Below are 16,528 nucleotides of genomic sequence, written 5' to 3'. Positions count from 1 at the left end.
CGTTGTTTACCTTAAGCGACGTTTGCCTGTTCACATTCACTCGGTTTGCTTCTCTTCGCTTCGCCCGAGTCATCGCCTGACAGGCCTAGCCCTATTCTTCTCATTAGGGCACTTGATTATAAACAGGACAAACATCCTGAACACATACACAACTGATAGCCAGCGACTACTCAATATCAGAGCTCCAAGTACACACATCACATGCATATATGCGTCTGACTAGAAACAAACATAGTAGCCTTCCCTTGGCCCTTGGACACGCTGACTAGAAGTCCTCGGGATTCTCTAGACTAGTTCATAGATCATTTGGGGCTTTAAGTTAGCAGGTCTCGACAAATTATGATTGTTATATCTATAATTATGAATACTACTCCTATTTACTTTTTGTTTTGATATCAGGGAGACTTTTTAAGGGAAGGGAGAGTGTTGAAAGGACTTGGAGATTTACACGATTTATTACTGTATTCTTACCTTGATAGAACTCTTATCACCAAGAGAAATTGGAAACAACCCGAGTATTGCAAATTGAAATGGTTCAACAGTATCATTTCCCTATCTTTCCTCGAGGCTCCCTGAGCTCCGAAAGCTATATCTGGGTATCGGTCGCCATGGTCAGGCACTCCAAAGATTACTGTTTCTCCCGATTGATTTTTCCAGGCATATCTTCGATTTGTTGTTGGGCTTTCTCCCGTGCTCTGTGAAGAACGGCGGTCCGACTCTTCAGCACCTGGAAGGCACAGACTTTGGCCTTTCGTTACGAGCAGACTTTCCACAGTCACTGCATCTGTTGGCTTTGTCAGTTCCAAGGTTAAGCGTATTTTATCATTTGAGAGGCAGGTAAACTCACCCAAAAATCTCCTGGTCTTTGTCGGCTTTGACCAGGCCCTAGGCATGGTGGATGTTGTGGATGTGAGTGTAGGTAGATATCTAGATCATCCGACAGGGTGTAGTTGATGGTATGTGGTTTTCTGCGGTTATGAATAGAAGGGTACTGGTCTTGGGTAAGTAAGTGATTTACCCATGTGATAGGCTGCTCAATGCGAGAAGGCGAACTGGTGTAAAAGTAGCGATCAAGAAGTAGAACAAGGAGATAGTCCGGGCTAGCTCGCTCTGTGCATCCGTAGCCATTTTGAGGTACTCCGAGGCCCGTTTCTTCTCTCCTTCCATCTTCCCCTCTGTATTCTCCAGTTTCTTCACCATCTCGCCCAGATTGTTCTTTGTTTTGTCCAGCTGCCAGTGTCGCCAGTAGCGCGATCTCGAAGGTCCTGAGAGTAACAATCTTTTCGGCATCCTTTGTTGTCGGATTGACCACAATCCTGCCATCTTATGACTGAGTTCAAATATATGTTAGTTAAGTGTATTGTATCATTTTGAGAGGCATGTAAACTCACCCAAAATCGGAGTCTCCCTCTTCCGTTGCAAATTTTTTGGTAGTATGTTGGGTAGGCATCTAGATCATCTGGTGGTATTGAGTTGAGGGCACTATGTACGGTCAGCAATTGAGAATGGTACTGGCTTTGAGTAAGCAAGTAAGCTACCCGGGTGATAACCTCGGAAGCTGTTCAATTGTTGAGGTTTGAGAAGACGAACTGCTGTAGAAGTAATGATCAAGAAGTAGAAGAGCGATAGGAGAAGCTATGAAGAAGATTGCAGGAGGTATAGATGTGATGATGGAGAAACGTGAGCCTACCTGCCATGTGTAATTGATAGTGCATAGTCATGGTAAAACGAGGAGATGAAGAAGAGAAGAGAGGCAGAGAAAATTTGAGAGGGGCACGAGCTTACCTTCCGTATGTAAGTGATGGGGTAGTTGAGAATGGTAAGAAGGGAAGGGTGTCAATTGAAGTTGGACGAACGTGAGTTTACCTGTTAAGTGTAACTCGAGCTTGAAGTAATGTTGCGGCTGGGGTTCAAAAAAAAGGAAAAAGAGAAACCTTGGAAGTTTCTAAGGTTGGGTGTGAACAGAACTGGAATGAGTACTAACAAACGAGGTCTCATATAGCATATTAATTTAAACATCCATAGTCTCTTAATGAAGAACTCCTTATAGGTGATCAATAAATATAGGTATGCTGTACTAGGTAGTAGAATTATCACTAGCCAAGAGATCAGAATAAAGGCTAAAATACACATGTGCAGTCTTCGGTACAGTTTAAGTAAAAGACCTTAGGAGTCTATAGACTAACCTTCCCTCCCAGGTAATCATGCAGGTAACCCTGTAGGTAGTTACATGCAAAGAGGGGCATGTCACCATTTACCTTACCATACTACTGACTGAGTACTTAAGTATGTGAGCATGGCTGTAGTGTCACTGTGTCTACTTGACCGAGATCCCTAGCCAAACACTTCAAATTTTGAGTGCTGAGTAGATACCTTGCCCAATTTCACTGCTATATACACCTTGGCAGTGCCATGCGAAGCGCAGCATGGGGACTTGTATATGGCTACTATTAATATGCAGTAGAGTCAAAGCCACCAACTTGAAAAAGTCTTCCAAAGAAGTTACAATGCCATCTTAGTTTTAGTAGTAAGGCCTTCATCAACAACTTGAAGCTCATTGAGAGAGGTTCAAATTCTATTCCGCTATGGTACGATTACAAATATAGTATGCGAGTCATGAGTTGCGAATCAGTAGACCCTAGACCTTAGACCTCTTCCAAATGTCCAAGTCCAAGACCTATACTAATACTGAGTGGAGAGGAGAAAAAAGACTCCAGATACTATCGGATCCCAGGTAGGACTTATCTATCCAGCCCATTTGCCTGACACTGTGACATTAAGAATCGTTAGCAAAATTATGCCCGAATACTCAAAGAATTTATGGATAGAGACACAAACCATTTGCCAGTATGTCTCTCTATTGCGGAGTAACTCCTGGTGGGTTCCTTTCTCCACAAGACGCGAGCCCTTTCCACTCTCACTCTCCCCGAAAACAAATATCACATCCGCCTTCTGGATAGTCGCTAGTCTGTGTGCGACTGCAACGATCGTCATACTCCTTCTCTCGGCTAGTCGTTCAAGAGCAGCTTGGACTAGCTTCTCAGAGTTTGAGTCAAGACTGGACGTCGCCTCATCTAAAAGGAGAAGAGAGGGTCTTCGCAAAAGTGCACGGGCAATGCAAATGCGTTGTCGCTGTCCACCACTGAGAGCAGCTTGGGCTTTGATTCCCAGATGTGTGGAGTATCCCTCTGGAAGAGACATCACAAATTCATGAATCTCCGCGTCCGAGCATGCTTTTATCAGTTGTTCTTCGCTATATTCGGAATCTTCAAGTCCGATGGTGATATTATCGCGAATCGTGCCTTCAAACAGCCGGGGCTCTTGAGCTACCAGTGATAAAGATCGCCGGTATAAAGCCGGGTCGAGGCTGGCAATATCTTGACCGTTAATTGTAATGGTGCCTCGGAACGGATTATAGAACCGCTCAAGTAACGATATCATGCTTGTTTTGCCGCATCCCGAAGCTCCCACAAACGCAACAAACTGGCCACTTCCAATGGTGACATTGAGGCCAGTGAAAAGGGGAACGTTTTGGGAGGCATACTTGAATGCGACATTTTTAAAATGGATCTCAGCACCAGTATATCCAGATTCTTTCACCGCAACTGTTCCGGCAGAAGCTGGAGTTTCGGTAGAAGTGGGTCGGAAGTTCAGGATGCGGTTTGCAGAAGCAGTAGCCTGAGCAATATTGGGTCCGAAGCTCAGGAATTGCCCTGCTTGCTGCCCACCAATGATGATTGACATATACACAACGAAGAATGCGGTGGGCTGATACTCTCTAGACGCAAGAAGTTGACCACCATACCAAAATGTCAGCGCCATGGCGCAAAACTCCACGCTGTCGGAGAAAGCAAAAATGAAGGTTGCTGGTAGAGCTTTTCGGAAAGCATTGCGCTGCTGCTCCATTAAAAGCTCTGAATATCGATCCAGAATCTGGTTTTCCATGGTTAACGCAGAAACCGTACGGAACGCTTCGATAGCTTCTGCTGCAAATTGAGAACTACCTGAATATACCTTCGCATTCATGGCTTCGAACTGCATTTCATATCGGATACGCATGAATGATGCAAGAAATACGCAGGGAAGAGCGGCAAAGACCGTGACTGAGACTTAACTTCCAGCCAAATGAAAAGGCGATGGATATGCACCCTACCATGCTGCAGAGTGAGATGACCGGGAAGACGCCATTCAGACCAAGTAGCTCTTGAATCTGCTTGGGATCTGTGGCGAGACGCGAAACCAGGGAGCCGGATGCGTTGTCTTTCAAATCATAGAATGGAACAGACTGGCGGAGAATGTTTTCGAAATATTCTCTTCGGCACAAGGCAGCAATTTCCTAGATAATAATTCAGTATGGGTTTTTGAAAGCATTGATTGAACAGAATAAGGGAGAATGCACTAACATTAGACAATGTGAGGGCCGCGTATCCAATCATGCCATAACAGGCGGCAATGCCAAGTGCCAGAATGAAGAACCACAAGGCCCAAAAATTGGCAGCATGGCTGAGTTCCTTTCCCGTAAGACGGAATGCATCAATTAGGTTGGCAAAAAGCCAGCTCTGTAGTGGAAAAGCAGCTAATATGCGAGTCAGTCAGGCATTAGTGTTTTAGAATGATAGAGCATACCTCCGGCACCAAGTACTCCCAGTAAAGTGAGTAGGCAAAGTACCCAATGAGAGCGTATCTCGTAAAGAAAGACCCAAGTACTTGTAAAGAAGCCACGGTTTTTGACCTTGCCGGTTTTCTCGCTTTCAGGTTCGCAAGGATTATCAGCTGTGAAAGAATCAGGGCCTTTCTCTAAGGCCGCTTCTACCTCCTCGAGGTCATGTTCTTCGTCTGCCGCAATATCCAGTTTCTGCGCATGGACAAGACTACGATACAGTCCATTTTCCATATCAAGAAGTTCCTCGTGCATTCCAGTTTCAAAGTTAACACCTCCCCTCAACACAATGATACGATCGGCCCGTCGAACGGTAGACAGTCTATGCGCGATTACGATCGTGGTGCGATTTTTGGAAACTCGATCGAGGGCTGCTTGAACGATCTTCTCTCCACGGACATCAATTGCGCTGGTAGCCTCATCCAGAATCAAAATAGTCGGCTCTTTCACAATGCTCCGCGCTATGGCTAAACGCTGTTTCTGGCCACCACTCAACTTGGTGCCATTCTCTCCGACAATGGTCGCGTAGCCCTGTACCAGGTTAGATAAATGAAGTACCCCATTCAGGACTTGGACTTACATCAGGAAGCCGATCAATAAATTCGTCCGCGAATGCTTCCTTGCATGCATTCTCCACCAGCTCAGCTTTGACTGAATCGGGCTCGTGCTCCCACTTGGTACCAACAAGACCATACGAGACGTTTTTGAAAATGGTGTCATTGAAAAGGAACGGCTCTTGCTGCACAAGACCGATCTGGGATCTCCACCATTTGAGGTCCAATTCTTCGATGTTTCGTTCGCCCAAAAAGATACCTCCTTCTTCAGGGGCGTACCATCTTTCTAGCAGAGCCACTATCGTACTTTTCCCAGATCCCGAAGGACCCACCAACGCAGTAGTCTTGCCCCTTTCGAACCGAACCTCCATTTTGTGGAGAATTTTGCTCTCTGGTCGCGATGGATATGTAAAATCCACCCACTGAAAGGTAATATCACCTTGTTCTAAGGCTTCTTGGTCATGAACTCCACTTGCGACAAGTCTGGGTGAATCAATTATTTCGAAAAACGAGACCGATGCCCCAGCCGCTTTGAATACCATCACCAAAGGTGTTGCAATATTTCCGAGAACTGTCACTGCAACCATAATTGAGAAAAACACGCTAAAGACGACGGTTAGCAGGGAAAGTTATGATGGTGTGTGTTGACATACATAATGACCGTGTTGATGTCTGCAATGTGACCCTCTCGGTAAAGCTTCAAGCCTAGCCAGAATGCCAATGAGTAGCTGATGTACATGGCAAAGAAAATAAGACTGAACTGAATGCCCAATACGATGGCCAGGCTACGGCCTCTTTTCCGAGATTCTTCAACCCATTCTCCGTACTTCTTGGCGAGAGAGGTCTCAGCTCCGAGAGAAATAACAGTCCGGATTGAAGTAAAAACTTCAGCTGCAACTCCCGAGTGCATCTCATCTGCCTTATCCACCTTCGCTTGGATCTTGGTAATCGCCGGCAACGTCACACTGCAGACGATGAGAATGAACAGAATACATGAGCTAATGGCCAGTGTGAGGGCCCAGGAATATGTGAAGGCAATCACATATGCGGCGATCAAAAGAGAAATAGACTGGAAGAGAACGGCTAGCTTGTCAGAGATGCTCTGCTGGATCGAATTAGAGAGACTGGTGATTGCATTGACAACTGTGCCAACTGAGACTTGATCCAGTTTGCTGATGGGTTGAGAAAATAGCGAAGTCATGTACGCCAATCGCAGAGATGCCGAGACTCGCAGACTAATAACCCGGAAACAGTACTATTAACAATGCTGTCAGTTTTGACGATGGAAATCGTGGTGCCAGGCGATCATTACCATAGAGAAGTATGTCAAGACGAATTTTGCGATGAAAAGGTAAACTATGTAAAGACTTTTAACTGTTAGCAAGTCTGACTCTTATTTTAAAAACAAAATGACACTCACCTCTGCCGACTCACAGCTGCTTTGAATTCGGCTTCAGTGGTCGATGTCCCGGCAGTGAAATATGTCGTAAATTTTCCTACCAGTCCACCGAATACGATGTTCATGATTGGCAGAGGCTAATGGAAATTAGTTTCTCAATCATGTAGCTTACACGGTGGCATAAGCAGAGTCACTTACCGCACCAGAAGCTATGGAAGATGCAACAGCAACCGCGAGAACCATACGGTCCTTTGTGGTGGTATATGAGAGAATCCTCTGTAGTAGTCAGTCAACTGACACAAATTATGGTGGAAATAGACTAACAAAATAATCTTTGAGGGATCCAGAGTTCTTTTTCTCATCTTTCTCTTCGCTCTCCTGCCGGATATCTTCCATCTTGATCGTGTCTGGTTGTTGCTCAGGTGTTATCGGAGAGGAGTCGGCGGGTAAACCAGACTGTTCCATCTTTATATCTTCTGCAGAGACCCCCAGCGGGGGTGCTATAGAATTATGTTCATTCTTTTTCATCACGATCAAGTAAAAGATGATTTATAGATGAAGAAAAATAAAAAAAAGTGAGAGTGAGAATATCAGATCTAGTTGTGGATTTCGGCGCCTCAGGCAGACTTATGGGTCAGGGTCTCACGAGTCAGTCCATGTACACCCTCACAACTCCAACTTTGAAATGGACCGAAATGTTTAATATGCGTCAGTTCAGCCTGCTAATAATAATTTCAATGCAGGGCAGCTTATATACGAAAAGAACAGATCCTAACAAGTGTCCCGAGGCAGCTTTTTAAGGATTTTAGAGCCGAAATTATGAATACGAGTCTACCAAACTTATACTAGTGCACACGCGGATCTCCTACTTGGCTTGACTACGATAGGTCAAAGCTCGAGGTTATTCTACAACATTAAACGGGAGAAAACCACTCGGGGACTGGCTTGTCTGCCTACAGCGCTTCATGCCGCCAAAAACGGACAGTGACTCACGTTGATTCCCCACCGGAGGTCCGGGATCCTCAAGCCCCGACTCCGCTTGATATCTCCATTCGGATTTATCATGATCCGACCTGCGAATGCTTACATTCTTCATGTTCTCAAGATAAGGTGGACGCGTAACCTCTGAAGGATCCATTCCAGACTTTTGTGGAATATTCTTTCGGGTTCCGTGTTAATCGTGACAGATTCTCAACTCAAGTATTCGACATGTGCAGGAAAAGGGGTATTCATATATTCCTAGGTAGGAACTTGAATGCAATCTGAGAGCTTGTATCGAAAGACTACGCGTACATAATAACAGCGTGATTGGTTTGGTTCCAGATGCTGTTTATATGAGTTGCTTCTAGATATAAAATTCAACATTTTAATGTTGCAACCTCAAGTGCTTGGAAGGTCGCTCATGTCCGCGGTACTACTGCTACCCAGTAGTAGGTCAACTGATTACACATAGAATATGGGGACCTGTGAAATCGACGCCGAAAATGACAGCTTTCGACGCCAGAAACGGCCTTCTTTCCACCCGTAACATTTGGAGGGGAGCCGGCGCTTCACCGCCCCCTGTCCAGCACCATCACTATTTTGCACCCACCTAGCGCCTTTAGTCATCATCAACCGGCTCTGATGTTTGGCGCTCGTTCGACAGTCATTCCCTTAGATTCCACTTGCGACTAAAACGACGCCGAAAATGGCTCCCCTCTGCAGTCCCATCCAGGGTCCCTCGCTCCTCGCCCTGCCTGGCTGGGCGCTTATAAGATGCTCGTTCTCCCTCTTTCAATGTCCTCACAGCTCCCCAGTTCTCTTCTCATCTGTTACTCCCGGCTCCCAAATCGACCTCGCGAACCTTGCTGCTCGTGTTTCCAGATTCCACTCCTGGTCATTCATCTTTGCTTTCCCAAATGGCAGGTACACTCGTTCGGTCGGCTCAGAGTGAGGAGCACCAATACTGGACTGATCCCATCCTTTGCGAGGAAACTCGAGCCAGACTGGAACATTTCCGTCGTTCTGGATGGCTTCCTCCAAACTTCAAACCAAGGACCTTACTAGGTATTGCTGTTGTCGAACGCTACTGGCGAAAGTGAGTGTGGATATCTCCAGGATCAGGCACCGTGGATAGGTTTAACTCACGAGAATAGATTTTCCATTCAGTCGGAGGCGGACTATGTGGACCATCTTCTGCGGGAGGATCAAGCAATCTACATGAACTTTTTCGACTGGATGTCCAGAACATCACGAGAGAAGACTCTACAGTCTTACGATGAGTATTGGCGCCGCCTTTGCCAGTATTTTGAACTGTTTGCTCGTCGCCGTGTCAATGAAGACGTCCGTAAGCAGATGCGACGAGTACGAGCATTTCTTCCCTGGTGCAGAGACGAGGCTGATGGTGGCATAGTTTCTAGATGGTCCCTTCCCGGCCGAGCGCAAGATTCCCCGACGAACGAAGAAAAAGAATACCCTGGATGTAGATGTCTTCTGTGCGATCTATCGTCATCACTGGGTCCATTCAAGGTTTTTTCGTCATGGAAACATGATTGTTCAGTTTGCTACAGTGCAGCTATGGTCTGCCATTACCGGGACTCGCCCCGGTGTCTTGCTTCCACAAAACACCTCTTTACCCGGCAACCCCTCCCTTGGCAAACGCAAACGAGCCCACGCGTTTGAAAGTGATCTTCCGAAGTATATCTCATCGAAGGACCTTCCGGACTCTGTCTGCTATCGTGATATTGAGCTTTTCTATTTAAAAGATCCTCAAAGCAAACGTGACGTTCTCTGTGCCATCATAGAGTTTCGCAATCTCAAAGGTCGGCCAGAAGGCGCCGATGGGTAAGGGTGCCACTATACCTCAAATTCATATTTAATTGATCTGACGCCTATGTTTCTTTTCAGGACCAAGTTTTTCATGCACGGTGACTATCAATTGGCGTATTGCCCGATCGCTCAGATAGTCTCCTTCGCTTTCCGTGATGGGGCTTTTGTCAATACGGAACTCACACCAGAGCTAATTTGGAGGCTGCGAGTTCCCAAGCACACTTCGTCCCTTCCTCTTCGGTGGAAACCAGAAGTCCTGAACACTCCCATTCTCCGACGCTTTGAGCGCACTCCCTACGGCTACGAACTCCATGAGTCTTTATCGATGACCTATGAATCAAGTCGGCAAGCCCTCAAAGAGTTGGGCCGAGACGCAAAATTTGAAGACGATATTGGGCATTACAACTTTCGCCGTTGGACGGCAAATGAAGTAAATCGTAAGTTATTGTTGCGCCAAAATGAACATGCTATCATCATGAAGGCCAAGAAAACTTTGTGTTACCGATCGATGTTGACGAGTAGCTTCTAGGGAATTTCACGAGCCAGGAGCGGCAAAGGGTGCTTGGTCAATCTGGCGACGCCGTCTTTGAAAAACATTATCAATCACAATTCATTGGACGCGATCTCCAGCATGTCGTTCTTCTTCGACCATCTCAGGAGGGCCTCATACGTTTCGCCGGAAGTATGCTCAGGAAAAGGGATGTTCACGCTCCGTATGAGCTTTCGAATACGCACAAGCGTGCAATTTGCCAAAACCCGGATCTTCTGCAGTTAAGACGAGAGAAGAGAGAGCTCGGGGCGGAGATGCGATCTCTGGCTGGCTCAATCAAAAAAGCTCGAATTCCCTTTCCACACCTCCATCGAAAGCACGAAAATGTCAATAAAGAAATAGCGAAACTTCGAAAGAGGCTAGCAACCGATACGCGAGAGGCAGCTAGGAAAAACCATTTCCAGAATGCGCCCGTACTTGAAATCGACAGACAGATAAAGCAACTCCTCGGCGATACTGATGAAGCTTCTAGTGAAGTTCCGGAAAATGAAGACTCTGGTGATGAAACCTGGGAACTGCCTACTCCAGATTATGTCTTTGCCGAGCGGGCACGCCTGGTAGAAAACTTTTACGGACCCGACGCAGAGAACTTCGACGAGGACAAGCTACTCGCTCGACGCACCCAGGTTACTAAGGATATGGTTGCGCTATTGCGGCTTTCCGAACCGAGTAGGCGGGGTAATCGAGTCAATTGGAACATTGGCGATGAAGATGATGATTTGCTTGATCCGCCAGAGGAATCGCCTCCAATCGAGGAAGACACTATGAATTGTCCAACCAATATATGTATCATCTGCTGTGGTCTATCTCGCCAATCGTCATTGAACCCTCCGCATGAATTTCCTCCCCTATCGACAGGATTCTCTTCGCCGCCACTTGATTGATACGCACCTGCAACATGCGCGCAACGGAATTAGCTGCAATTGGGAAACCTGTCGCGATGTCCCGCTGTTCAGCGACATCACCAAATTCCTGGCTCATGCTTCCACTGAACATTCGTATGATATCAAAATCAAATTGTGTCATCTCCCGCAGGCATCACAAACTAGCTGCAGCGACGTTTCATCCAGAGAAGCGTCTCCAGTGTCGGAGAATCGACAAAGGACTGAGACTCCCGCCTCCTCCGTCGACCTCGAGATGAAAAATATTGACCCACGCTTGTTGGAGGCACATCCTGTCCCCGTTGCGATGGCTTTGCAGACTCAGCCAGTTACTGAAGTTTTATCTACCTCTGGTGGATCATCTCATCCCAACTCAGCCGAAACTCCGATAAAACGATCGACGAGAAGCACGGCAAAGGTGACAGAATTCGCTCCGACGCCAGAGACAGAATCCCGACCTCAATATGTGAGGCGCTCATCTCGGAAAAAAAGTCATACAGAGCAGCTAGTATGTGGAGTAAAGGAGAACAAGCGACTAAGCCACGTGAAAGCTCCCAAAGGGCCTCCGTTGCGTCGATCAAAACGACTGCAATCTTAATCAAATTTCTGTTTTGATCTTTCGGGATAATTGGGCTTAATAATTTTAAAATCTGTCTTTTCGGTATAGGTCATATCGCAAATATTTTCAAGCAGCAATGCTCGTGAATCAGTAGTTGATACGGAATCTTGCATAACTAGTAAGTTAATGGCCTGCATGACTAAGCATCTTGAGAAGACAGATGATCGCTGCGAGGACGACTGGCGAAGTCTTACATTACTCAAGATTTTTTTTTATCACAGATTCGGGGTTCAAACTGGATTTTATTCAAGGAAAGGCAATTACAGGAAGGCAATCTGAGAGATCTTGTGGCTACAGTATCGAAGTCATCGATAACGTTATTAACTAGCCCCGAAGGATATGGCCACAGGCCATGCATGACTTTGTCTGAAGGCCACTGGAGATTGTGGACCGGCACCTCATTCATACCTTAGGGAGCTCTCTAAGGATAGTGTACAAGAAAAGGTATTATTTAATCAGAAGCAACGACTAAAAGGTCAAATAGGACTAAGTACCTGGGCCCAGCGACACTGAAAACGAGGCAAGGGACCACCAACACATCCGCCAATTTTGGTACCATAGCTCTAGCGGAGTAGGACCATTATTCGTCCGAGATTTTCCCGAAGCAACTTATTTGAGAAGAATCGACATGGCCCCATTGCCCATCTCCGCTCTGAAGCTCCAACTCTTCCCATGTTCCCACTTAGAAGCGCCGAGACTTATCCTGGGGTTAAAAAGCACAACCCTTCAAGATCTGTACCAAGATCGCATAGTCGTTACTCCCCATGTGTAACAGCCCTTCGTAGTGTAGGCGCTTCAAAGCACTGCGAGGTCTCGATCCGTCACTAGTTTCGGCGTTGGATAGTGCGAAGTCTGGAGAGGTCAGTTGTCTTTCCCATCAGACGGTATGGATAACTTACTATTTGAGAGCGAAGGAAGGCCCAAAATCCCGAAGTGTCCGCCGAGAAAACGAACACTTGGCCCGTTTCACGGAGACGTATGCCCAGACAGACATCAGCGTCACACATCTTGCTATATTCGCATGCTTTCTTCATGAGACTTAATTTACGGCGACATCGTTTCTGACGCTTTGCTTTCCTGCTCGAACCAGATCGATTTGGTCGGTTGTTTGGAGTGGTAGTCATTGTGGAGTTGCCTATACAGCGAATAAAAAAGTTTCTCAAGTGTCTCTTTCGACAAGTGAAAGAGAAAAATGAAGTGAACAGAGCCAGCCATTCAAAGTTAAGTAGTCTCGATTTGCTGTTTTGTGTTTTTCAACGGTCCTGGGTAATCAGCAGTTTTCATGGGCCGTGTTAAAATATTTAGACCGTCAACAGTTCACCGTCCCCAGCATTCCTCTTCCGCTGACTTTATGTTTGATTCATGGCCCATGGGTGGGCAACAGTCATTTATATCCGCAGCTTGAGACGTGCAATTTGACACAGGCCAGGCAGATGAACAGTGATTAATCAATACTATATGAGCGATAGTCTACTGTGAGTACTGGAATTTGATTAGACCACTTTTTAAGAATTGAAGTGGGCAGTTTATCGATGGTAGAAAGGCACGAACATCAAAGTATGTGAAGGCAAATAAATCAATAGGATATACTAAACACTTTCCTCACTTCGCGTTTAAGGCGGCGATAAAGTACCCTGCGGTAGCACAATAATTTCTCTTAGCTTCATTCAGCGCAGGTAACATGTACCTGTAAGAACAAGTCGACTTTCACCAAGATCTCGTTTCCTCGTAAAAACTAAGGGTCATGGCCAACAGCCTATTCGTTTAAAGTCAATCGAGTACATGCCACAATTCAAGCACGTCTAGAACAAACTAGCTCACTATATTTTTTCCTATGTATCATTTGTTTCCTTACCTTCTTTAACACCAACATGTACACAGGCTCGGTGAACCCTCCAACATAAGCTGCCCCTCGATAATTTAAGGCCGTCGTACTTATTTGCGTTTACCTGTCTAATGGTGGTCTCAGCTCAGCTAAATTTCGGTCAACAGGCAATTTGATGATCGAGAGAATGTCTTCTAGAGTGGTACTCGAAAGATATCATTGTTTCTGGAGCTCAACCCTCGCATCTAGGCTCTATCATCAGAAAACCGTATACATGAAGAAACAGGATAACCGAAGCTATGATCTGCGCAAGACTCATATGGTGCATATGGGTTTTTCTTGAACCCAAGAAAGCTACATTCAGTGTTCGTATACACCTCAGGAATCATTTCCGTGGGTGTTGGTGGGTCTGTTCCTGATCTACGCCAGCCTCATATCACAACATTTCATTTCTCCCGCAATTTCTTTCAAAATGCCACAACTTCAAGTAAAAGAAACTAGAGCAAGAACAATCATATACTGGGGGAGGGGAGGAAGCTATTTCTTTGCCTCATTCTTTCTAGATAATGTTCTTGGTCTTTGAGCTGGGCACGGGCAGCGAAGTACATGTAACCACACTAGTAAACCCATTTGCAAATACAGATTCATTTCTCGAACGCTGACAGTTTCAGTGCGGACTAAAAACACTCCAAACAAGCCTAAACAACAGGCCAATCTTGGTCGTGTCCCCTATCAACTTGGCCCTTCCGTTGTCATAGATGTATTTGCATTTTGACGGGGTCGGATGCTGGGAAAACACGAAGAGGTTATTTTCTTTGTAGGTGAAGGAAATTCTTCAATTTACCACCATGGTAACGAAATGAAGTCATCGCCACCGTAGCCGCAAGCCCTGGCAACAAATTCAAACTCATGATCGTTCCTGCAAGGTGGGAGGTCTGACCAATCCTCCTTCAATGTGTATTGACACTCTCCATCACCTGCTTTCTCATCTTCTTCTTTAGTAGCGTCGAACAGATACCGAAGTACAGCCCGGCAACCTTTTTGAGTCCCAGCATGTCGCAGGTAATTCTGGGTATCCTGTGACGACTTGGTTTGATTGTTACAGCACCACTCGAGATTCTCTGTAGTGGGAACTCTTTTTGCCTTGAGACATTCCACGGCAACCCGGAAAATATTCACGAAGCCCTTTCGAAGCGACTTGTCGGTTCCAAGGCTCTCTCGCACGTTACGATCGAGATGCACGAGGATGTAGTCGTTATCGCTTATCCAAAAGTCACCATCATCAATTCCGTCCTGAATAAGGTCGTACTTAGTCTCTCCCTGAAATATCAAAGAGCTCCTCATTCGGGCGGATAGATATCCTTCCAGACACTCTCCACATTTACACCCGTATCGGAGGCATGCTTCATTAAGCACCAAAGTATCGTGTCTGGACAGCAAAGAGAGGCATGATACTGCGGTGTCAGGGTACCCTCTAAACTGGTCTGATAGGCTGAAGACCCTTAATCTGACTTCTCCTTGGGTTCGCATTATCTCTAGCTTCTCCTGCAACGCTTCAAGCGGGGTGTATCCGTCAATGTCACGAGCCGTTTTCCAGGAGTCGGCAAGTTGGACATTCTCAAGTAGCCATCGAGTGCTCATGGGCTTAAGCTCGCAAGCTGTCAGATGCAGAAGTGTGGCTTCAGAGTTGGTCACTTGATTCCAGCCAATCTTGACGTCAATGTGGGCCACGAAAAAAGATTGGAGGTCTTCGTCTGGCAGAGTGAGAGCTGCATGATGCAGCGGCAATACGTCACGAAGTCGCTCTAGCTTCAATCTCTTTGGCTCAATGAAAGAAACTGCCTCGGAGAGTTTTTCGTCCTCGAGATCATCGGCACAATCTCTTCGCGGGTCAAAATCGGAAGCTGCAGAAAGGGCGCGAGACTGATGCTGCAAATCGAATGAAAATGCAAAAGAGCGAGATGCTCCGATGCGGCGAAAACCGCACGCTCGCCAAAAGTGAATAGCGCCGAATTGAGCTTGGCCCCGAATCATCAAGCGTTCTTCTGCGGACTGGCCCACTAAACGCGGTTCGATATCCGCTGTGAGTATTCCAGGGCTTACTAGAGCATGAAGAGTCCACGTTTGTTCAAAGGTCCCATCAGAATCGCTGAAAAGATCTTCGTTCTCGCGTCTCCCCTTTCGTCCAGGCAGAACTTTTTGGCCTTTTTCAGAAGTAAGGACACCACTTCTTTCCCCAGCCCTTTCCGGCGTAGTTCAAGTGCTGTAACATGAAGTTTTTCGATCAGGAAAAGAGGGCCATGATCAAGCTCGTTTCCCCAAACACCAGAGCCTCTTTGTACCGGATGGTCTTTGTACTTGGCTTTGACATCTCCGTATCGATCGAAGACCTGAAAGGCCACATGACACGTCTCTTCGCTGGGCCTTTCCATCCTTTCCCAGAATTCAGAGCGCATGCCCTCTCGATGAATATACCGGGCTAGGGCGTTGGCAGCAGTGACGCCATCGCAAGTGCATTCGACGATGAAGTTAATCATCCACCTGGAGCAGTTCGTTCCCTTGTCAGAAGAAGTCAAGGAAAGCCGAATTTTCACGGTGCGTGCCATGTCACCGAAGGTGCTATACTCGTGTTCTTCCAGATCCATCTCACAATCGAAATTGGTCTCATCTTCCCTCCACCACTCTTCTTCCTCGGAGTCACTAAATTCACTATATTCAAAGCCATCATCTGTCAGATCATGGCCTTCGGATTCCGTTGCTGGTCGTGAGAAAATCGTCAGTATGGTTCACACCTCTTTGTAGTTGCCCGGTCCATTTGTATAAGTGAGTGGTAGGTGAACATACCGCTTCTTGTGAAGGATAAAAAATCCAAATCCGTTTTCTCCGCGTCGTTGGTCATTTATGTGAACAGCCTTGCTTCGTGGTCAGGTTGGAGTAAGGCCTTTATGAGGCAGTAGAAGAGAGGCAGTAGAAGAGAGGCAGGCGAAAGAGCGGAGAGATAAGAGAAAAGGAGTCGGTCACCTGGTGAGAACTGGAATGTACCATCACCGTGCTGCTGTTTACGACCGCCTGCGTACACGGTTTTTGCTATCGTGTTTTTCGAATTCAGCTTGAATCCAGAATTCTTGCGACCTGTACGCTTGTATTAAAATCTTTTCTAAAATAACTACGTTCGCGGTATTCCCTGTGTCCTTCCCCTTGTGAAATGACATTCAGTAGCCTACCACTGAGA

General features: G+C 46.4%; 3 protein-coding genes across 3 annotated transcripts; all 3 read right to left on the bottom strand.

Moving 5' to 3' along the window:
• Positions 1 to 1,014: 1,014 nt before the first annotated feature.
• On the bottom strand, positions 1,015 to 1,450 carry N7483_002600 (uncharacterized protein; the record flags this gene model as incomplete). The annotated part of the gene is made up of 2 exons (XM_057086037.1): positions 1,015 to 1,330; positions 1,392 to 1,450. 2 exons carry the CDS (start codon positions 1,448 to 1,450, stop codon positions 1,015 to 1,017), a joined length of 375 nt encoding a protein of 124 aa, XP_056952186.1.
• Positions 1,451 to 2,741: 1,291 nt separating this feature from the next.
• N7483_002599 (ABC transporter B family protein) lies at positions 2,742 to 7,078 on the bottom strand (the record flags this gene model as incomplete). The annotated part of the gene is made up of 11 exons (XM_057086036.1): positions 2,742 to 2,768; positions 2,839 to 4,035; positions 4,154 to 4,336; positions 4,404 to 4,576; positions 4,627 to 5,191; positions 5,241 to 5,817; positions 5,868 to 6,469; positions 6,527 to 6,581; positions 6,635 to 6,750; positions 6,812 to 6,889; positions 6,938 to 7,078. The coding sequence occupies 11 exons, from the start codon at positions 7,076 to 7,078 to the stop codon at positions 2,742 to 2,744; spliced, it is 3,714 nt and encodes a 1,237-aa protein (XP_056952185.1).
• A 7,058-nt stretch (positions 7,079 to 14,136) lies between these two features.
• N7483_002598 (uncharacterized protein) lies at positions 14,137 to 16,195 on the bottom strand (the record flags this gene model as incomplete). The annotated part of the gene is made up of 3 exons (XM_057086035.1): positions 14,137 to 15,356; positions 15,419 to 16,054; positions 16,141 to 16,195. The coding sequence occupies 3 exons, from the start codon at positions 16,193 to 16,195 to the stop codon at positions 14,137 to 14,139; spliced, it is 1,911 nt and encodes a 636-aa protein (XP_056952184.1).
• Between the last annotated feature and the right edge of the window lie 333 nt (positions 16,196 to 16,528).

The sequence above is a fragment of the Penicillium malachiteum genome (assembly GCF_028827825.1).
Source record: "Penicillium malachiteum strain IBT 17515 chromosome Unknown utg000001l:1.0-8184562.0:1.0-8186909.0, whole genome shotgun sequence".
Classification (NCBI taxonomy): domain Eukaryota; kingdom Fungi; phylum Ascomycota; class Eurotiomycetes; order Eurotiales; family Aspergillaceae; genus Penicillium; species Penicillium malachiteum.
Note: the sequence above shows the minus strand (reverse complement) of the source record. Positions and strands in the feature narration are given on the sequence as shown.